The sequence below is a fragment of the Python bivittatus genome, unplaced genomic scaffold (genome assembly GCF_059951505.1).
Source record: "Python bivittatus isolate LINGU-HERP-01145 unplaced genomic scaffold, Pbiv_v1 ctg000530_np1212, whole genome shotgun sequence".
NCBI lineage: Eukaryota > Metazoa > Chordata > Lepidosauria > Squamata > Pythonidae > Python > Python bivittatus.
The window spans coordinates 10548061-10570848 of NW_028277085.1; the positions used below are offsets into that span (position 1 = coordinate 10548061).

At 40.8% G+C, this 22788-nt stretch overlaps 1 protein-coding gene across 2 annotated transcripts in view; it reads right to left on the bottom strand.

The window, feature by feature from the left end:
- Positions 1-22788, bottom strand: part of CEMIP (cell migration inducing hyaluronidase 1) — a 132352-nt gene that overhangs the window by 43503 nt on the left and 66061 nt on the right. The window contains exons 2-9 of one of the 2 annotated variants that reach the window (XM_088148644.1): positions 17068-17163; positions 13306-13455; positions 10155-10293; positions 9019-9255; positions 7137-7316; positions 2537-2607; positions 1744-1839; positions 479-597 (exon numbers count right to left, since the gene is read on the bottom strand). In XM_088148644.1, the coding sequence (XP_088004770.1) occupies positions 479-597; positions 1744-1839; positions 2537-2607; positions 7137-7316; positions 9019-9255; positions 10155-10293; positions 13306-13455; positions 17068-17125 (1050 nt within the window). In that variant the 5' untranslated portion in view covers positions 17126-17163. Of the gene's footprint in view, positions 1-478; positions 598-1743; positions 1840-2536; positions 2608-7136; positions 7317-9018; positions 9256-10154; positions 10294-13305; positions 13459-17067; positions 17164-22788 lie in introns of both variants that reach the window. The other variant, XM_088148643.1, reaches the window with a different exon arrangement.

The window sequence follows — 22788 nt, forward strand, 5'->3', positions numbered from 1 at the left end:
TACAGATGTTTCCCTCAGAAGAAAACTGAGAACTGGGTTGAAAAATGTGGAAACGCGACTTTCAAATGATGCTTAAGTTTTGCTTCACACATTGGTTCAAAAATGCATGCCTCAATAAATTTGCATTCAAATGCAAACCAAACAAATTTCTCTCCCATACCTATTGGAAGAGAGAACCACCATCTACCAGCCAAAAAAATGATCTATCAACAAGTCATCAATCAACTGCAAAATACAATAACATCTGCCCATAAGACCATCCCATTCAAGCACACACAAAGCAGATAAGACCAAAGATATGTAACTCCTGCCAACCAATGAACCTCAATTTTCCCAGATAACTGCATTGCTTATATTAGAGCAAGCAAATGTCTACAACCCAAAAACCAAGGTTGGAGAACTGCAACCATACAACAGATAGAACCAAATTAAGTAAAGCAGGTATAATGGTTCAGGTTGATTACTCCATATGACATACCTGGAGATCAACAGGGTGATCACAAATTTCTGGGTGAGCAGCTCTTAAATCTGACAGCCTCTCCCCATCTTTGGATTTTGATTTTTTTGGCTTCTCATACCACTTGGTCCACTCAACATCTGGAAGAAAAAAAAGGAAACGACTCAATGTAAGGTCATTTTGGACAGAACAGGCTTTAACGAACGCTGGAAAAAATGTGCTCTACAGGTCTTGGTGCCAAAAACTGTTAGCAAATCTATTTAAAAGCTACCCACTCCTGGTGCTTTCTCCAGGTCAGTCAGATGTTATTTGGGGATGTCCCAAAGCACATCAGGCTAGAGATTAAAGAGAAACCAATCTTTTGATGGGACACATTTGACCTTTGAAGGACAGGCTGGAGAAGAGGAGACATAGCAAAACTAAAATAAATGGGTCCATGATGGAGCACTTATGGTATTATGGTTGATGTCAGGATACAATATTGCAGAGATTCTAATGACAATATAAATAGATAGATAGATAGATAGATAGATAGATAGATAGATAGATAGATGATAGATAGATAGATAGATAGATAGATAGATAGATAGATAGATAGATAGATATTAACATGAGTGTTTTAGCCAGTAAGATACATTCTTTTTTTTTTTCAATTTAATTTATGATTATTCCAAATACCTACGTACATAGGACACAATAAAGTTCTCATGAGAAAATGAGCAAGGATTAGTTTTCCCAAACTGGACAACTTATGAGGGATTGGAGCAGTGACTCAACCTTCTGGAGGACCGCAGAAGGTCAGAAGCAAAATAGCTGAATTTGGGGCTGTATGTATCTGTTTTTGGCATCTGGAGGGAGAAGTGAATTTAAATATAAGCATAGGAGAGGGACTTCTCTGTGAGACCAGTTAGTACCATGCATCCTTAATCCCCTCCAAATTTAGCTATTTTCTCTATGGGATGCTACAAATGGGTGCTGGAGGGCTGCCTGCAGTCAATGAGTCACTGGTTGCTCATCACTGGCCTGGCTGGTTCAACAAAGCCATCTGCTCCTTTGTGCGGCATCAAAACAGCTTTTAATGCTCCTGTCCACTGTAGGAGCAAAAGGTGGAGATTCAGTGATCCTCCAAACGTTGCTGAGCTTCTACATCCATCAGGGCCAATGGTGAGGGGTGCTAGGAGCTGTAGTTCAGCCCTATGTTGATTTTTGCACATTGGGGTTGGGGAATATCTCCAACTGTACTGGGAACTGCATTGCAAACTTGCTCTGAAGAAGAAAAGTCTCACCTTGAACCCACTCACTGGTTGAAGACACATTGAAACGCTCTCCGTTTTCTGCCTGGAACAATTTGAATACTTTGGCTACAGCTGAACCTTTGCGTCCTGCAAAAAAACACAAAATACCAAAAGGGAAGCAAGAAAACAACTAACTTCCTAGCAATCCCCAAATGTGCAGTTAGTTATGGAGAAGCTGTCAACAATCTGACCTTTATGTTCCTTTGGGGGATTTAGAACACACATATGAAAGGGACCTACAAAGTTTTAACTGCAAGTGCTAAATATTGGCATGATTGTTTAGATCATCTCTTAGGCAAAGTTGGATGTCCTCTGGAAAGGGAGTGTCTGCAAAACCGCAGAATGAGAGGGGGGAAAACATGAACTAGTTACTTTCCCCCATCCCTCATGTTCTGGTTGCAGAATAGATACAAATGGCCTTGTGAAAGATCTAAAGGGGTTCCACACAAAGCAGCAGCACAGTAAATTGCATAGGGGTAGGAAGGGTACCCCAATCATCTTTTTGGATAATACCACCAAGTTGTCACTCAGATTTAGTAGGGAACAGAGTGTCAGGATCTAAGCAAGCTAGAAATTAACCAGAATGATCAGCATGAATGTTGAGAACTGAAGCCTATCCACCTAAAAGACATCAAGGCTGGAGAAGGCTGATGTAGGTTCTTAATTCCAGATAACAGAAGCCTTGGCCTCAAATTATGCCTGAAGTAGCCTAACGCCTTATGCCAAAATGCCACTCGGTATAATTTATCTACCATTATTCTAATGGCCAAATCTTGGTGATTACCTTGATATTCAACATGATCTTCCACAGAAGACAAAGGCTTTCCTTTGACTGTGATAAAGCTCCAGGGATGCCTGGGGAATTAAAGAAAAACAGCATAAAAAAACAGAGCATTACTCTTTTGCAAGAAATGCATGCATCCTTTCAGAATATGGCTTGTTTTGTTCTCTGTTCACAGCTCCCCAGACAGACTGATCTATGAGATAAAAAAAAGATGCTCTTGAGTAGAGCTAGACTCCTGGTGCCTGCATCCAGCTGTTTTCTTGGCAGCAGGATGGAAGTGGTTTGCCACTGCCTTCTGCTGCAATGTGTTTTCAACTTCCCAGTCTAGCCAGCTCCAACCTGGATAAAGGCAATGGTGCCTTTGCACCTATTCCACCCCACACACAAGCATACTCCCCAAGAAAATTTTTTAAAAGCCAGAAAACCTTTTCTTATCTTAATTCATTTATTTCCTTCAGCTTGAAACAAAGCAAACAGTTATGACTTTTAAGGATTCCATTGTGCAAACGCCTTACAGCATAAACCTCAACAGTTTCCAAGTTGAAAAATCTCCAGCTTTGGATGAGAAAGTTTTCAGAACTTCTTCGGCGGAATCCCATCAGAGGTCAAACCATAAAGAACTAGCTTTGTAGAGACTAGAAGTCCTGAATTTGTAGAAATGCCTTGCAATGAACTGAAAATATCTGGCTTTCATCTCCACTCTCTGGAAGAATCAAGACTGGGCAAATGTTGTAGCAGAATACAAAGACGGCATTTGTAGGGAATTTATAGGAAGATTTCATTTTATTGATTAATTGACTAAATCTCTCTCTGTGTGTCTGTTTTAATAAATATGTGTTTGCCTGAACTCATGGAACTCTGAAAGGTTAGGAGTTGTGTTTATAGATCCTTCTGAAATCTAGGTGAGTAATATGTGCATGTGGTTTTTTTTTTCTTAATATATTATTTTTTGCTGTTAACTTTTTCAAACCAGACAGTTGCAGAGACCACTAAGAACATGAGCAGAAGGACACAGATTGGGGGAAAAAATAACCAGACATAAACAAGAAGAACTGAAAATTCTTTGTCCTACCATAGTTTGCCCTGCTGTCCCAAGCAACAACACTGTGAATTAATGGCATTTGCCACTACCAAATGAGAAGGACATGGTGGGAAATTCAATACAGCCTACAGGATTCTAACTGGGATTCAAAAGTTTAAAAAATCAGACTAAAAAGGACACATTATTGAGCATAAGGTTTATAGAACTTTCCATCATTGCCATATTTAAATTTGCTTCACTATATGCTTAGAAGGGTGCTGGATTCCATTAGCTGCATTCTTGACTCCAAATTGGCTATTTATTCATAATCCTTAATGTAGGTTAGAAGGCCACTTTTGCCCAATACTGTCTGAAAAGAAAAGAGGCAAAGTCTATCTTTTTGCTAAGTGAGGGTTCATTGAGAGGGAGAAGATGGAAATCTGTACATGGATGTTGCTTAATTTTAAGAGGCAGTTTGGCCTGCTCAGTGTAGGGAGAAGGTGGCTCATTGAATAGCACAACTCAATGTAGGTGTGACATTGCAACACATCCCCTCTGGCCTTTCCACAGCAGCATAGCTGGATGATCCAGCTGGAGTCCCCTAAGTTTCTATCATGCACATTTTCCTACAGATTTTAAGAAAAATACATGTGTAAACAGGAGGGAATCATGGCTCAATAGATGTGAAAAGGACAGATTCAGAGTCCATTCTCACTTGGGACTGACTAAGCAGAATCCCAAGCATCAAGAATCCCTAGTAGTATTGCCTGCTGATGGTTCAAAGAAAACATTGCTCCAGTGAAGAGTGGTACATGTGAGTTGGATGCACACAGGGTGGTGATAGAGAGAAGTGACAACTACTTAGCCAGCTGGATCAATGTCTGACATAGCACTCTCACATCCCTTTATATCTACAAAGTTTTCGTACTCCTTTTTCATTGATAGGTCAAGTGGTGTTGGCAAAAAGGTCTTCTATTTATAGTTGCATTCTGTAATGGAGCTCTGAATGCACAATAAAGTCTATCAACTGATTGACAAGCCACCCATTTTTACTGCCTGCCTTGGAAAGTGAAGACAGACAATTGTTAAGCAACTGGCAGGCAACAAATATGTGGCTGGCCGTTCCCCAGTTGGCTGGAGAACTACATGTTACTTTTTTTTTTTAAAGAAAAATGACAGAGACGGAGAACAAGGAAGGATTGAAGAGGAGAAAAAGTGGGGGGAAGTGTTGGAATTGTGGGGGGCCCTGGGGAACCTTTTGCTAGGCCCCCTCAAACTAGAAAAACCACTGACTGGAACCACCAAGGGCAGGAAGGGTTCACCAATGGCTAAGCTGAGCCTGTAGCCAGAGCAGAAGGAATAGGGCAACATCCCAGAGCTACAGGAATGACTAGAGAGGCCTGAAGGAAAAAATATGTTTGCACTTGACAAATTGGCAGATAGAAGAGAATTTGTCACTCTGCCTGGAATTGCTTGATTTCTTGTCTTCAAGGTATGTATATTGGACAGGATTAAGAATGCAACTTTCTCAAACAGCAATAATCGTTTTGGTTTCAATCACAACTGTAAAGTCTGCCCAAGATGAGAGATGTCTAATTAGAACAACTCTGAGCAACACAGTCCCTGGAGGGGGTGCTATGAGTGCTATTCCAAGCAAGGAGAGAGGGAGGGAGCAGAAAGTTCTGCCGGCACAAAGCCAGTGCTGCTTCTGGACTGATTTGGACATGCCATGTGGCAAAGGAATTTGGAAAGACTATGAACTGTGTCCAGATGAGTGGGATGGACAAGTGGGAGAAACTGCATGTCGATCTCCTAGACGGCTGGGAGAGAGGATTTGTTTCCATGCCTATGAACATCAAACCCAGTCACACAAATACTGACAGAACTAGATCAGTTAAGAATACATTCTAAAAAAACACTGGAGAGGCAGTATTGTGTAATGGCTAAAGTGTTAGAGCAGGATGGGAGAGGCCCAGGTTCAAGTCCACCCTTGGCCACAGAAGCTCCCTGGGTGACTTCGGGCCAGTCAATTGCTCTCAGCCAAACCTACCTGACAGGATGGTGGTTACTGGAGAAAAAACGGAGGAGGAAATGTTATTTATGCCACCTCCAGAAATGCAGGATATCTTTCTTAACATAAATACATACACCCCCATAACTAAAACTCCAAAACCAAAGAGAGGAACCACAGCCAATACAATCACTTGCAATACAATCCTCTCCATGCTTACTCATACATAAGGCAGCCTACTCCCAGGTAAATGCTTCCCTAAGATTGCAGCTAAGTTTTCTCAAAACAAAAGACCAGTCTGGGGAGTTCTGAGTGGTTGGTTTAATAAAGATTACTCAACTTCTTATGACTTCAGTGTGTAAATTGGCTGATGGGTCAGAATTCCTGCAGTTCATTTTTTGGGAGGGGGAGGGTAAGGAATAGGGAACTGGCACTGGAATCCCATAAGAAATGGCCTCATATTGGGTGAGACCAGGGATTCACCACTGTCTGCATAAGAAAAAGAAAAGCTTTCTATGATTTGAAATTTTGAGAACCTACTATAGAATTGAGAATATACTACATCGCTCTCACCAAATGGTGAGAGGGAAACTGCCAGGTAGTCCAGACAGGACGCACACCCAGATGAACTAATTCTACTGTACACTAACTTCTACAGGTTACACTAACAGAATCTTGCAAGTCTGAAAGTACATTTCTCCCCTGTCACCTTTACCGCCCAAGAAACCAGGGAGGGTCCCTTGTGAGATGTTTGCCACACCCCATTCCTTCTGTGGGCTTAGCTGCCTTTTATCTGACCATTCCCCTGGCTGTGGCTCTTCCCCCTGTCTCCCAAGGCCATAACATTACAGAAACTGGTGGAGTGACTCCCTTTAAGCTTTGTCAGCACAGGGCCTTCTATTCCAGCTTAATGACTGTATCTTTTTTTGGGCAATTGGGCAGGTTCCCAAAGGAAACGATGAGATGCAGCCACCCCATTTCTGCTTTTCAAGAATGCCGGTGAGGCCCATGTGGATCTTGGAGACACTATTATATGCAATGAAATGGTGCTGGATGTTAGCGATTTGCTTTGCAATGTGTCAGCTCCCTGTTTCATATCATTGAATTAAAAGAATCTTGAAAAAATCAGGCAAGGCAACAGATGCAATCATTGGATGAAGTGATACCCGTGGCCATTATGCTATCTCTCCTTTCACTGACCCACAACTGCTCTCCAAGATTTCAGAGGATTTTTAGAGCTCTCTCTGGAAATATGCCAGGGATTGCACATGGGATCTTCTGCATACAATATTTCTACCCCATCTGTGAATGGTGGTCATTGGCCCAATTTGCACTGATTTATCCAACTCTGAGGCATTCCTAAAATGAAGCCCAACTGAGTGGCTGAACCCATTTCAAGCAGTGTCCTTGGCCTCTGAATACTCTCAGATGAAAAGGAAGAGAAGGGAAAATCACTGTGAGAGATGTTTGTGCTCTTGGGTAGAGGGGGAAAAAAGTGGAATTATTTTAGGTCCAGGAAAAGCATAATAAGGACTTTGTGTTGTAACCCTGGCAGGACAGGCTCCTACCTAAAGCCAAGGTGGAGGAAATGCTTGCTGCCCAGTTTGGTCATTGCTTTCCTGGCCAAGTCATCCAAATTTTTGGAGCCTTCGTCATTGACCGCGACTGACAAGATCATGCCATCCTCCACAGCATTCAAATATTGCACAAAGCGGAGGCTTTCGCTTTTGAGTTTGTAGGTGTCAAATCTGAAGAAACACAGAAGAACATGTAAGAGGGAGCAGTATCTGCATTTGCCATATTAATTCATGCCTAGACACTCTTGAAGATGAAGGCAACACCAGTGCTCTTTTTCACACTCAAGATAAGCCAAGTCTGCAGGATAGAGTGACCTGCAAGAACCAGATAACCCATGCTCATCCCATTATAGTGGATTTTTTTTTTTTTTTGCCATTTTGTCTGTCACGGGTGGGCAAGCTTTGGCCCAGGGGCCAAATGTATTCCTCCATTGCTTTCTGTTCTATTTTTTAGCCTTTATTTGCAAGTATTTATTTATTTATTTATTTATTTATTTACTTTATTTATTTATTTATTTATTTATTTATTTATTATCAAACTTGTATGCCGCCCATCTCCCCCAACAGGGAGATATATCTATATATATATCTATCTATATATCTCTCTCTATATAAAATATATTTATATATTTTACTCCTTTTACGACCATATTGTTGATGTATCTGCTTCTACTGGATATGCTTATTCATTTTATGATGCTGGTCTAGTCCATAATGAACTTTAGCTAACTAACTCAAACTGCTTTTTGTGCATCCTACAGCCCCCTCTCCTGCTCCTGCCAATTTTCAGGAAGTTAAACACTGTAATTTTAAGCCTGATAAAGTAGAAGGGGCAATCAACTTCAGAATGAAGTTTAAGAAAAATGTGGTTTTGACCTCCAGGCATACTCCCTTCCTACACCACATCCATTTCCCCCCGCCTTCTTTGATCACCCACAGCCCCTAACCCATTCCAAGGTCTAACTTGGACCCCCCAAAGGGCCCTGCATTCACCAACTGTGTTTGCACAACCTGCTTAACCAAGTCAGGTAAAGAAATGGTCAGTGAATTTGCCCAACATACTAACCTTGATTAGCATTAACCTTGCTTAGATTCTATTCTGGTTTTGCATATTGTGTGAACCTAGCCTATTTGATTCAATGCACCATGTAAACCCAGATTAAGGGTTAATTTAGTAATTAGGAAGCATATTGGTCATGAAATATGAGAGACAGTATAACATGGTGGTTAGATTGTTATACTGTCTATAGATTGTTGGATGTTGCATTGGGATTGGAGATCCAGATTCAGGTTCACTCTCAATGCAACCTAGCTCACAAGGTTGTTGTGAGAATAATAATGGAGGATAAAATCTGATGTACATTGCCTTGAAGTCCTGAAGGAAAGGTAGGATACAAAACTTAACGACTTCATAAACTGTGCAAAACATACACACATGTTCTTTATATTGGGATTGTCACAATCTTACACATTATTTGTGTTATATTCTATTTCTACTAAATCTCCTTGGGCTTTTCAAACTAGCTCACAAGAAGAACCATGAATATACTGTTAAAAATTACTGAAGACACAAAAAACCTAAAACCAACACCAAATCAGCATGTATTGAAATGATTGTCCCTCCAGGAGCATCTTCAGGCTGTCAACTCGGAAGAGCTCTCTGGGGACTGAATCCCATCAAAGTGAAGCACAACATATTAAGGGTGTTTGTGCAACTCAGTTTGGACCATGAGATCAGAGTGGCTAGCCATTTGTTTTGGACCATGAGTGGCTAGCCATTTGTTTTCAACCTCTGGAAAAATATAAAGAAGAAATCAGAAAAGCTCATTGGGCATTGGCTGAAATATGGACTGAGTCTGAACTCTAAACTCACCGATCAGAATGAATAACGGCTCCAGTCTTTGGGTCAATGACGTGGATGATGATACCACGATGGCCCCAGCTTCGCTCGAAGTAATAGCCCCCTTCTTCCAATCCCCCTGGATTCAGAGTCTTGTTTAAGAAAGTCCAAGACAGTTTTCGCTCACCGTGGACCTCAAGAGTTCCGCCATCAATGATGCCAATAAACTTTCGCCCAAAATAAATGTCAGGTTGGCTGCCATCATCAGCACTGTGGGATTAATTTGAATGGTATTTTATTTCTCACCTTTGGGAGTTGCTCTACAGCAGTGGTCAGAGTGCCATAAAAATAAATAGAGGGCATTATGAAACCATCAGTTGAAATAATCAAGCAAATGTAGCTGCTGAAAGCAGCAGAAAATAAATACAGGGAAAATAAAGGAAGTCCATTGATTGTGTTGCAGCAGAAACAGGAAAGGGCCCGGGAAAAATAAAATGGACTTTCACTTGGCACCAAAAGGAGCAGGTTTTGTGAAAAGAGAATTCCAAAAATGGGAAGCTACTAATAGGCAACCACTAGATAGCAAAAAGATTCAAACTGGTACTAGTCAAATAACCCAGATCTGAAGAAATTTTCTTCCAAAAGCTCCTACTTGCCCCTGAAGAGATATCTTTGGAAGTACTATTCTCATTCCCATTCTTAATAAGTCACCTATCCTATCTCAGAATTGCAAAAACTTGTAATGGAGTCTCCAAATATAACCTTAGGGTTGGGTTGAATAGGAACATACAGGAAAAGAGTTCTGTCTGGGCAATGATGTATAGGGTCACACCTAACCCTTGCCCTACCTTTGGAACCTGAAACGAAGACCCTCCACCAGAAAATTTAGGCAATTTCAATTTCATCATATCCTAACAACCTTTAATTCAGTGTATTTTTATTCTTGGGGGTTTCATTTTTGATTTATAATATAGCTATATGTTATTGCAAGGTCCAACCAGAGATAATTCTGCAAAATTAAGCATCTTCTCATTAGTATTCTTCCTCTCAATGCATCATAGCAATTTCCCTGCCAAATGCACCAGATCTCTGTTCCTCCATCCAAAAAAAAAAATAGCCTTGTGGGGCTAATCTTCAAAATTATGGATGAGGGCTGTTTAATTACATACCGTCCATACAAGATGATTGTCAGGCTGCTCCGGAAAGGGCAGTTCTCACTCCCAATATGTAGTTCTCCATCATTTTCTATCCGTATATGACGAGTGCGCAGAACAATGGGGGCTATGTTATCTTTAATCACTAGTTTTCCTAACAGAGGAGAAGCAAAGGGGGTATTTAGCTGGTTGATTTAAAATTGTACCATAATGTTAAGATTTTCCTTATATGTTATCCATGCTTGCATTTCTCAATTGTGCCCCTTTTTAAAGAAGGCAGATGATAAACATTGTCTAAATGCCCAGTTTTAGTCTTCGGATTTTTTTCCTTGTTGGATTCTCTGTAAAACATTCTCTAAAAGAAAGACTCTCTTTTTCAGAAGGAAAAACCAGATTTGGTTATCACTGTCTGTATAATCCACTGATATTTGGACCCAGCAGTTTTGGTTTCTGAGCTACGTGGTTGACTCTTTCTTCAGAGAGAGGCTTCAACCAGATTGGGTAAAGTGTCAGCTTAATGGATTGATCAAACTTCTACATTATAGAACAGAATTTGTGAGCTATAAATTAAAAACAGCAAATATTTTACCTTGCTTCTCTGGAAGCACATTTACCTATACAGGTCCTCCTAGGCCTGATCATTTGAAATCTTAGCCTTATTACCTGACATTTCAGCACTCCACTATAACAGCTAGAAACATCTTAACCACAGCAACAACAAATGAAAGCTGATTTTATTTTGTCAAGTTGCTCAGTTCTGCAGATCATTTTGCATTAGGGTACTGTCGGACTACCTTGACCTCAGACCACAATGCCTAATGCATAAACCCTAACTCAGTCACAAATGGGGCAAAATAACCAAGAAGAACAGTCAATTTCAACAATCTGAGAAAGATGTTTGAAAGGGTACAGCCAAGAAAACACACAGATGAATCATTGAACAAATCAGCGCAGAGTTCTCATTTGAGGCATAAATGACCAGGCTCAAATTATCCTACTTCATTATGCGAAGACCTAGCTCTCTGGAGAAGGCTCTAATGCTGGGAAAGGTAGAAGGAAAGAGAAGAAGAGGATGACCAGCAGCAAGGTGGATGGACTCAGTTGCAGTGGCGATGAGTACACCATTGGGAGACTTGAAAGACCAGGTTACAGAGTAGCCTTCCTCATTATGGAAAAAATCTATCTATGTCAGTGTTGTCCAAACTTGGCCATGAGTGGACTTCTTAAAGTGGCCAAGTTTGGACAACACTGATCTATGTGGTCACTGGGAGTCGAAAACAACTTGATGGCACATAATCAGTAAGGCCAGAAAATGCCAGAACTCTTTGCAGCTACCCAAGGCAGTTTTAACCTTGTCTACTGGTTCTCCATAGCCCAGATCACACTATGCAATTTAGACCACCTTCTTCATCCATCCATCCATCCATCCATCCATCCATCCAATTTATCTCCACCCATCTCCCCCTAATGGGGGACTCTGGGTGGCTGTCAGGTTCAGCCCAAAGAACTCAAAGAGGCAATGCAAATACAGTTCTGTTGCGTTTATTAGCTACAACCTCAGACAGAAAATCTCCCCAGGCTGAACCTTAGTTCCTAAGCCAGCCAGCCACAACACCGTGAATTCCTTAGGGAGGTGCCAGCCTCATCTTCTTGAACTTCCCATGCTCCTGCTGGGGGAACTCCCACACTTATCTCCCTGAGCCTGGCCTTCATAAGTCCATTCCATCACAGTGGCTCACAAAATCCATTAAAACAATAAATTTTATGTTTATTTTTTATATCATTCTATTTGTTTATCTCATTTATTATTTATCTCATTTTTTGAGAGAAGCTTCCTGAAGTCCTCTGCAAATTGCCAGAAGAAAATAATAAATGGGGGGGAGGTTATACAATAAACTAAAACTAAACCAAGTTGAGTGTGGGTCTTAGTCCTACTCACTTTTTGAGGTATGCCCCAGTGTGCCACTGAATGGCTAAATGTGGCCCGTAATCTAAAGGTTTTTGCACCCTCCTCTTCTACAAGACAAGTAGAGAGTAGGAACTTACATGGACCAGGTCTGTTGGCACCACTAGCCTGCAGTACAGTGCCTTTTTATAGCAGACTGTGCCTTTACCCATCATGTAATTATGGACTCTCAGTGAATGATTAGGCGGGCATTGAAAAAGGAAGTGGAAAAGCAACACAGTCATCAAACTTGCAGTTTCTCCAGCTGGGACAACTAAACAAGCTTAGCTGCATACAAGGTAGCTGATGAAATCTCATTCCCCAGAACTTCTACCCTGATATTAACTGAAGCTGGTTTTATCCATCTTGAATTTAACATTGTTTATCTTGACAATGCTATATTTACATCTGCAATATATGGCTTCTGTCTTTTAATTTAGTGGGGAGCAGTGTTCCAACATAAAGTCTCCCCATAAATAAAGGGCAACCCTCATGTGAGGAAGTCCAGCAAAATGCTTACTGTGTGATTCTGTTTATACAAACCGGCCCTCGGTATAAATAACTGAAGCTCTCTATACCATATCCAATCATTAGCTAAGCAAGCACCGTACTATTTACACCTGGCACAAGCAAACCATAATCCCAGAGAGGGGCTTGCTGAGATCCTGGGAGTAAGGAATGTGCTTTTGTTTTAGAACAAATTAAAAATGGAACAGGTTTGATTCACTTTGCATTCATTCCAAACCTAATGCAACAAATGATGAAGTGAGTATGTTTCTCATTACTTGTATTAATACCTGTCTGGATGGAATGGGAGTTAAAACTTTCCTCCAGCAGCAATGGGATTTAAATAGAGTGGGTGTCCCCAAGGGCTGTCATGTATTGTCCCCAAATGGTGCATCATTCCAAGTTATTGCCCCAAAACACCCAGTACATTCCATCATCCTGGGTCAATCTGGAAGAGGAGGATTCAGCTATTGCCCTAAATAACAGTACATTAAATGCTTAGTAGAATAAAAATGGAGATCCAGCACCAGGTAAATGGGGGTTTCATGAAAAAATCAAGAAATGAATGCAATTTTTTAAAACTGTTCAAGAATATTAAGCAGATTTTCATTAAGGGGAGATCTTCAGTAAAGCAAACAAGTAAGCTCTTGTGCACCACCGGTAAGGGCCTGAATGTAGCACAGATGTTATAGCTTTCCATCCAGCTAGACTTACCTCCGTTTGTGATGACAATGGAGTGAACGGTGGCAGAAGAAGATAAGAGAAGCTTTTGGCCTTGGCTGATGTTCACTCGATTCTCTTCATCGTGTCCTGGCTGCCAGAGTTTCAGCTCTGGATCCAAATGGGGGCAAGGTGGGACCATTCCTGCTGGCAGACACAAAGGGAACTATAAAGAACATGGACCTCTTTATGTGGAAAATAGAAAACAAGTCTGTTAAGCTTAGAGGACAAAGGAACCACTTCTGATGCTGATGACTTAGGAAGCAGAGAATGAAAATTTGGGGTGAAGACAGACATGATTTTAAGAATGCTATGATCCCACGGTGGATCTGTTGGTACTTGGAGAATCATGGGGAAAACAAGCCACTTTCAGGCTGGAATCCAACCTACACTTTCCTATGGAGAAAGTCCTATGCCCTACCTGGAGGAATTGATTTCCAAGCCAACATGCTAGGATGACACATGGCTTCAGCATCATTCATGATTTCGAGAGTCAGAAAGATGCACTGGGAAATTAGGGCACTGGCCTAGATGGATGAAGACACCCCACGCACTGCTGAAGAAAGTCAATGTTTGCCCTTGAGGTACAAACAAATGTAAATGTTGGACTAGACCCAAGTTCAAGTCATGGAAGTTCACTGGGAGGATTTTGGGCTATTCACTCTCTCATGGCCCAGCCAATACCGTAAGTTATATCTCTTTAAGCCTAACCAAAGCTGCTAATTCCTTCCCCACAACTCTCAGAAATGAGAATCACATTTCGTTAGGAAGAGCCAATATGGATTCACTTTCAATGTAAATAGTTTCCGAGCCAGATATTTGGGAATTTCTCCAGCTGACAGAATTCTTCTGTGCCATTGGAAGGATAAACCAAGGACAGAGAATTCCACACATACTTTCCCCCATCGACACAAAGTCTCCTGTTGTATTCAGCCCTGAAATGGATCTGTCAAATGTGCTCACTCGTGGTTTTACGACCACATACTTTGCTGAACTTCTCACTGAAGTGACCAGAGGTAACCAAAATGTACTCTTCCTGTATCTTTGTTTCTGGAAAAAGAGAGGACATTTCTACAGGTATCCAAGCTTGTTACTCATGGGCAGGGAAGGTACAAAACTGTTGATGGAAAAACTGTAGTCTCTCTTGCTATTATCTCCCTAATTCTAATAGCTGACTCTCACTTGAAATAATCTCATGTGAACACTATACTCTAACACACATAACAAAACTGTGTGTGGAAAATGATAGATTTAATGCACAGAGAACATGCCATTTCAAACCAAATTTCCTATCTTCTATTGTATCCCTTCCTTCCCTCCAAACTGACAACTTCAAGATGTCCTGGAAGCTATGACCTGCAAATTCACAGGTCTTATCAGGACTTTGACCATTTTATACTTACTTGTAAACTAAGATACTTCAGTGTGTCTTGCTCAGCATATAGAAATAACTCTTATTTTTGAGTGCCCAGGGCTGACTTCTACAGCAATCCCTACAAAGCCACTCAAGTTCCACTACACTGAGAAATAATTCCTACCTCTTGTGGACTTTTTACTGAAAAAACAGAAAAATGAACTTGTGATTTATGGGTTTGAGGAGTAGAAAGGGTAGCTTACGGAAAGGAAATTATGATGTACCCTTAGAGAGAAAGGGTAAAACATAAATGCATTTATAACCACTCTCAAAAAGATCAGAAGACACTTTCTTTTTCTTTTTCTATTTTCTTTCTTACTTATTCACTATTCTTTTTTATTTTCTTTGTTTCTTTTCTAATATTTGTATTGTTTTTATCTTGTTAAAAATTTCTTCAATAAAAATTATATTAAAAAAAAGAGAAATAATTCCTGATATGTGGACAATGGTGGAGCAATTTCAGGAGATAAATATCTTTAGCCCATCTCATTCTAGCTTAAATATTTTTGTGACATCGAGGTGGCTACTCTTGGAAGACTAAATGCCAGATTAGTTGGACACGTTGACCTGCTCAAAAGAGTGAAGTGAAGACTGGCCAATATGTTCATTGACTCACTATCCTCTTGATCTCCAAGAACGCATTCCAGAGGCATACTTAGAAAATAAAAGGGTGGCAATTGTCTTCTGATAAAAGGGTGTTTTATGATTGGCCACACCCACCATTTTACAAGAGTTCCCAAACAGGCTTTCAACATTCCAAATGTGCCTTCTGGCCACCAAAGTTGGGGTCCTCTGGTCTAGAATATCCCTACTTTGGCTTCTATGAGGAGATACTCAGATGACTGAACAGAAGGCACCATTTTAATAGCCTATCATCAAATGCCAGTAATTCAAGTGTGGGTTGGGGGGAATTTTAAGTTGCACAGATGGTTAATGGCCAAGCTTGGAAGATAAATCAAAGAACTGATTGCAAATTCCAGTGGGGACAGAGACAGTTTTACAACCCATATCTTAAGTGTTTCTTTCCCTTTGTCCAGTTTCTATTTGCCTCCCGACACAAATGAAATCTCTCATCCAGCTATAAATTTCCCCATGATTTAATACTCAGCTAGGAATCCCCTCCTCCTGATCTTTCACAAGACCAAATCAAGAAACCCCCCTTTTTCAGTATGCACAGAAATAGGAAATGAAACAGGTAGTTTTAACTGTAGCTCAGGAGGATCCATACCTTCCAACTCTGAGCACACTTCTTTAAAAGTCAGAGAAAATCAACAGGTAGAAATAAGGACATGAAAAAAAGGGCTCAAAATAGTATGGAAGTGCTTTTACTATCACGATAAACGGGGAGAGATATTAAATGGATGTTGCTTTTAACCCCTGGATTTTATTCATTGAAATAGCAACAATGGGTATCACTAGAAGCTTCTGTCCCAGAACAAATAAGGGAGAATGATTTGGGGAATGTTGACCTCAAATACACTAACAAGAGGATACTGTTTTTCTCCAAAATATTTTTAATAACCCAATTTTTTTAAAAAAAATAACTCAGGGTGCTTTGGGCCTAGTTTCTCTCTTCCCCTCTCAATTCCTCAATTTTCAGGAAAAAAAGGGTGTGCCCGTTGGGGAGAGATGAACAAGCTGTGAGGAGGGGCAAATAAATCTTCATCTGATTTGCTTTTCTTTTTAAGGTATCCAGAACTCTCTAGACTGCAGTGTGCTGGGCCTGCACCCAGTTGCTCAAGTGGAGTAATATCATGGATCAGACCTGTTATCAGATTCTCCAGTTTGATCCAAAGAGGAAACACAGAGATGCTTTGTCAAAAGAGTTAGAGAAATGCTACCACCATTGTTGCATGCTTTATTCCCAGTTTGTTCTGATGTTCTCCAAGCCATCTTTGTTTAATGTTGCCATAGGTTGCTGGTTTTTAAAACAGTGTGGTTGATACAAGGCTGTGGGTAGCCCTATTCTAACAGGGTCAAAGTTAAAGATACTGGGCCCCCAAGCGAGAACTGCCCAGAGTTTAAGAACATCTGCAGAAGCTCTTATGAACCTGCCCAACTGTTAGGTTTTTCAGCAGAAGCTTTCAAAGACAATGTGGGTGGTACCTCACTTGGAAAAGCCGGTTGCCAAAATAAGCCTCCAGACATCCATGCTTAGCTATGAGAAAAATATTAGAAACTGCTTTCCTAGCATTGGGGAGTATCGATTTCAGTTCTACAGCTGTGATCTTTTATTTCTGATTTTTTTTTTTATGTTTGATGTTTAGAAACCAATTTGAAGGCTTACCACAAAGCCATAAATGACACAGACACTGTAGTCATAGACTTGCAACAGTTCTTACCCATATGCTGAGCAGGTAGCATTAATAAGAGAGAAAGCATGCCAATGACAGGGGACATCGTTGGAGGTGCAAATGTCTCTTTTGTCTTCTGAAAACCTGCAAATAAAGGAAGAATCATAGCAAGAGGACTCATTCAGCATTTCTGTACATATGTTCATATAAAAAAGAGCATCAAGCAAGAATAAGCTTGGTTATATGACTACGCATATGCTTTTACCTCCACCCACTCCACCTCACCTTTTATGCACCCTTTATGCAGGCTACGAATTAAAACTATTCGGTATTATAAAAACACATAAAAAAAACAAAGGAAGCAAAAGTCACATGCAAGTACACCAATTCATGTGGTTGATGATTCATGTGGAAACAAGAGAACTTGGTCTCAAAGTTACCCCCTGCTTCAAAATCTATTTCAGCTTTAAGCGTGTATATCTTAAATCTCACACCCTTGAGACAAGAAGAGCAATTCAATCATATACCACACAAAGAACGAGCATTGAAAAAAAATGACCAAGAAGATCAAGGGCGTGGTATTAATAACAAAAAAACAAGATTGTGTTGTTCTTACAGATGCAGAGTTTATTAGTTATTTATTTTATATATATATATATATATATATATATATATATATATATATATATATATACATACATACAGAGAGAGAGAGAGAGCGTGTGTGCGCGCGCACACACATATTAGTCTCCAAATAAACATATTCAGGACATTTTTCAAGAGCTCATCAAATATAACTCAAACATCAGTGGATAAAGCATAACCATAAAATAACCCATCAGAGCAGAAGGAGAAATACTCCAGAGTTTAAAGACTTTGGAACAAAAAACGGAAGAATCCTCAATGGTCCTCCATAAATTGGTTACCCTGGTAGAGAACACCTTCTTCCCCTCCTGTCCTCCATCAGATAGTCAAGGCGTCCAGAGGAGAAGTTTTAAAGAAAATCTTAGTGAAAGGCACCTTTTTTTTCCTGCCGATTTCTATGTACCTACAGGAGTAATTGGTTTGGGGGCTGAATCATGTCAACACTGAGTGGCATCATGAAGAAAAGTAGGTAAGATCACTCTTTTTTCTCTCCTTTGGCATGCTTTCTCCCCTTTCCTTTGCATCCCTTTTATTCCCTCTCTCCCCCTTTCTGATATTTCCTCTCCCTCAGCCCTTACAAAACAGGCTACCGCAGAACAGATAAGTTGCTTTCCTCCAAAAGTATGAAGTCATTACTTGCAAAGAGCTTTTGAAATTGTGCCATGAGCCCTTTGTGACTCAAAGGCACAGTTGGCTTGATATATGAGAACACATTTCCTCAAACTGAACACAGCTTAACACAGAGCTAAAAGTTCTACATCCATAGTAACAAGGAACCTGGACTCAAGAATCACCTTTGACCCAAATTTTCCAAATGTTCCTTGCACCTCCAACTAATTCATGGTTTGGATGATTAGTATCATTTCTCTTTTCAAGAATAGCTGTCAAAACTGGAGGTCAAGGCAGAAGCCATGATAGGCCAGGTGAGAGATGGAAAGGGATACCCATAATTGCATCGTGCAGGGGAGAGAGTTCTACCATCTTTCCCCAACCTAGGGCCTTTCAGATCTTTTGGCATCACGCCTGCAAGAACTGCAAACATACATAACACGCTAGCTGCAAAGTCTGAGAGTTTCAGTGCCAACACGTCTAGAAAATATCAGGTTAGAAAAGGAAGAGCTGTAGGTCAAAGGCACAGGACTTCTAACCATGATAGAAACAGGATGATGAATACTTTAGACAAATTGGAATGCTAATGATATAAATTAAGTTGAAACTAATTAGCGTACCAACTTTTCCGCAGCTTTTTCATCCTATTCCACCAAGTATGCTCCGGCAAGACGTGAGGATTACTCTAAAGCACAATGTCCACAGTTGCCCAGTTTCTGGTGCTGTTGGCTTACCTTGAAATAATCTCTGTGCAGATAGGTGAAACGATTATGTGCCATTGCAATAAACACTTCTGTGGTATTTTAAATACAAATAGTGCTCAACCTCTTTTTAACAATTATACCAGACAAGACAAGGCCAAAAATACTGGACAGCATCTTTGAATAGCATAAAGCACATAGCTATGAAGAGTTTGGACTCCTACAGAGGAAAAGTGCAGATTTGGAGTCTCAGACTGCAGTACAGACCTGCCTTGGTGCCATAATTAAAGGAGGGGGTAGTTTTCTTTTGTTGCCAGTCACCCACCCAGATTGGTTTGGTTACTGCAGGTTGATCACCCGTAGGCTAAGTTCTGACAACATGCTAAACCTTAAAGTGGGTTAACAAAACAAAATTCTTGTGTTTCCATAACACACAACTCCAAACAAATATACCACATTATGGCTTAAGATGATGGTCTGTTCTTACAACAAACTGAGACAATGGCTGAGTTTCTAATATACACTGGACATAAACTACACAACCATGCTTTAGCCTAGTTGTGTGTGTTTTCCAAACCCAACTTTGAGCTGGACCACTTTTTCCTAACCTGGCCCCTTCGTAAGATGTTAGGAAGTAGAACTCCATATTTCCCAGTTACAGGAAGCGTTGAAGAGATTCTGTGAAGATTTATCTCAACGTAAAGATGTGTCCATGGAGAAACCACTCAAGATATGGAAGCTCAAGCCCTCGAAGGGGTGGCGACCTGCTCCAAACAGAACCAGCCAGCTTTTGAATTACATAAGCAGCTGTGTGAAAAGGACACTGCTACTGTCCTTGGGCAAACTAGGTTCTTCAGCTGAAGGCAGAACATAGATTTTCAGCCTGTTTGACTTTGGAGTTAGAGGGGGAGGAAGAGAAAGTCTCTTCCTTACAATGGAAAACACAAATTCAACTATTTATCATCTCCCAGTGCCAAGGCAAATGTTAGAACTTCGCCTACTGTCAGCTGGCCATATTAGTAAGCTCCTAATTCCACAGTTATGCGGAAATACAGCAAGTGCCTTTGAGCCTGTCTGGAAAATGCTGCCTTGTTATTACCACCTCCTGGGAGGTGACTATCATCAGACAGCCTTTTTCTTTCCTTTAATGTTCTAGGAGGGCCATAGTTGTACAGGACACTCAATAGAGAGAATCTGTTTTGAGGGACAATGCCCAAATATGGCAGAGGATCATGTGCAGAAGCCATTATGAGAGTGCCTTCACATGTTTGCATTTGCCAGGCCTCTGATCTCACCCTGAGTCCCATATCTTTAAATTCCTTGCATTCCCAGATCATTCAGCAAGAATCTTTCCACCCTGTTGACTTGAATGCAAACTGTGTCATTTGTAGGAGTTAACTGAGCTTCCCAATCATGTGAAATTTTGACCTATGTTTTAGGAGATGTGCAGAGAAGGCCAACTCCTCCCATAGACCTTGCTGCTCAACATGGGGAAGCTGAGTGAGGGCAGGCCAGGGGTCAGCCTCGTGAGGAGGCTGGGAGGAGCCCTATCGCTAACGCCTAGAAACTCCTGTCTGTGGTGATTCCATTTCCTTGCTTCTACTACCACTTGTCTAAGAGGAAAACCTACAATGGCCAGGTTCACAATTGCACTAACCTGCCCTAAGGTGTATTTGGTTGGACGTAGCCTGTATTGCAAAGCAAGCCATTATGGTCTGTAAGCCATGATTTACGGCATAGCATTATGTGTGCACCATAGCAATAAGTCTTATTTAATGAAGCCTAATTAAATGAACCATAACTCATGCAATGCATGAACCAGGACAATGCATAGTTTGGAAGGGGGTTATTTATTTATTTATTTATTTATTTATTTATTTAAAATGGTTATGCACAAGGCAAGGTTGTGGTTCCCACCCCACCCCACCCCACCTCAAAGCAGTAGAAGGGAAAAGATAAGCCATGATGTGGTTCCTCCAGCATAAAGAAAAACTGGGTGGGCAATTACCTATGATGAGACAGATGCCTGAGCATCTTCATTTGTGATAGGACTGCTTTCTGGACAGATAAAACCTAGTAGGAGAAGTAAGAAAGCAGGAACAGGAATAATGCCAAGGGTGAGATATGTTCTAAGTCTTCTCCCAGCCTTCAGAGCTGGCGCTACGTTACAAGATTTAAAGTCAACAAACCAACACCATGCAATAAATCTGAAAGTCTGTTTTTTTTTTTTTTAAAGTAATCTCTGCTTGTTCCTCTTAAAAGCAGAAATGTAGCAGGGGGCACGTTATCCTGCACAGAAATGAGAGGACAGAGAAAGTTTAATGTCTTTAATTACATTACAAAAGGTTAATTTTTCTGTTTAAAAAGTAGCTCATTTATTAAGTAGCCAGTTGGCCCAAAAGAGCTTGAAAAACTACCAGTATCAGTTGCAAGTCCTCTACCAGCAAAAAAAAAAAGAAAAAAGTAGCCATTAAGGAGCCATTTGGCTGGGACATGAGTGGGTTTAACATCTTTTATTCTGGCCAGAGGCTTGAGTGGGTTTTACATCTTTTATTCTGGCCAGAGGCTTGTTTTGAAAAGATTCCCAGCGCTGGGATCTTTCCAGATAGCAAATATTAGCAGATGGTGCTGAAAGCAGATAAAAAAGACCTTTGATAACTGCTTACTGCAGGTGTCAGTCTCCAGACACAAATTAATGCAAAACAGGGCAGTGGGAGGTCATAATTGTTATTCAAGCCAGGAGGCCCAGCTGGGTCAGGGAATCAGGGTGATGCACCCAGATCCTTGGGGATATTTTGAACTTCAGTGTCATACACAGAATTTCCATCCCACTCAATGCTGGAGGCAGAAGATTCAGCCCAACGTCAGCCAGCTGGTTGCCTCAAGACATTCTGGACTACAGTAAGCACTGCATGACCTAATCGCTGAATATGAAATTACCAGGGATTATGGGAGTTGTAATCCACTGCAGAATGCGGGCCACAACTTTAGAGCACGGAAGGAAAAGCTCAGCATTCGTCTGCAAGCTCTACCCCCTTTCTTGCAATCTTGTCCTGCCCCCCCCCCATTTATCCCAAAGCAGCAGGCACTGTTGCTAGCCCCTCTGTTTTGAATTCTACATAATATGAATAGAAATAAATTTGCAAATAATCTCCAGGGCCAAAGGGTGTGGGGAGGATTTAAAAAAACAAAACAAAACTATGTGCCATGAAATTCCTCAGTTTGTATAAAGCAATGCAAATTAAACAAAGTTGTCTAGATTTGCTTATTCCACAGAAAGGATTCTGAGAATCACAGGCAGGTGGGAATATGCAGAACTCTGAAACTCCTTTGTCAGAGTACAAGAATAAAAGAAAATTTTAGCTGCCCCTCAATTTGTACCTTATTGATGTTTCACCAGGCATAATACCCAGACGCTTGAATACCTTCCTTTAAGGATCAGAAACTTGCTCTAAAATGGTGAAGTAGAGAGCTGTATCGCTTGTCTACCTCTGCCAAATGTTAATGTCACATCAGATTGGACAGCCTCCCGCGTGTCACAGAACACTTTTGTCACTGGTGCTCCAACTCCTTGTAGCCTCTTGAATCCCACTATTTACCGGGGGGGGGGGGCTGCAGAATACTGGGCTCCACTTTGCTTCGGTTACTTCTATCCAGATGTGCTGAAAAATGCTGAAGTTCAAGGAAGTAGAAAATACTCTGCAATAGGTGGGACTTTAGGTATACAGCTTAAAGTTCAGGTGCTAAATCCAGCCCTCCAACTTTTTAGGTACAGTGTTCCAAGCCCCCTCAAATGTCTACTGACTTGTAAGTA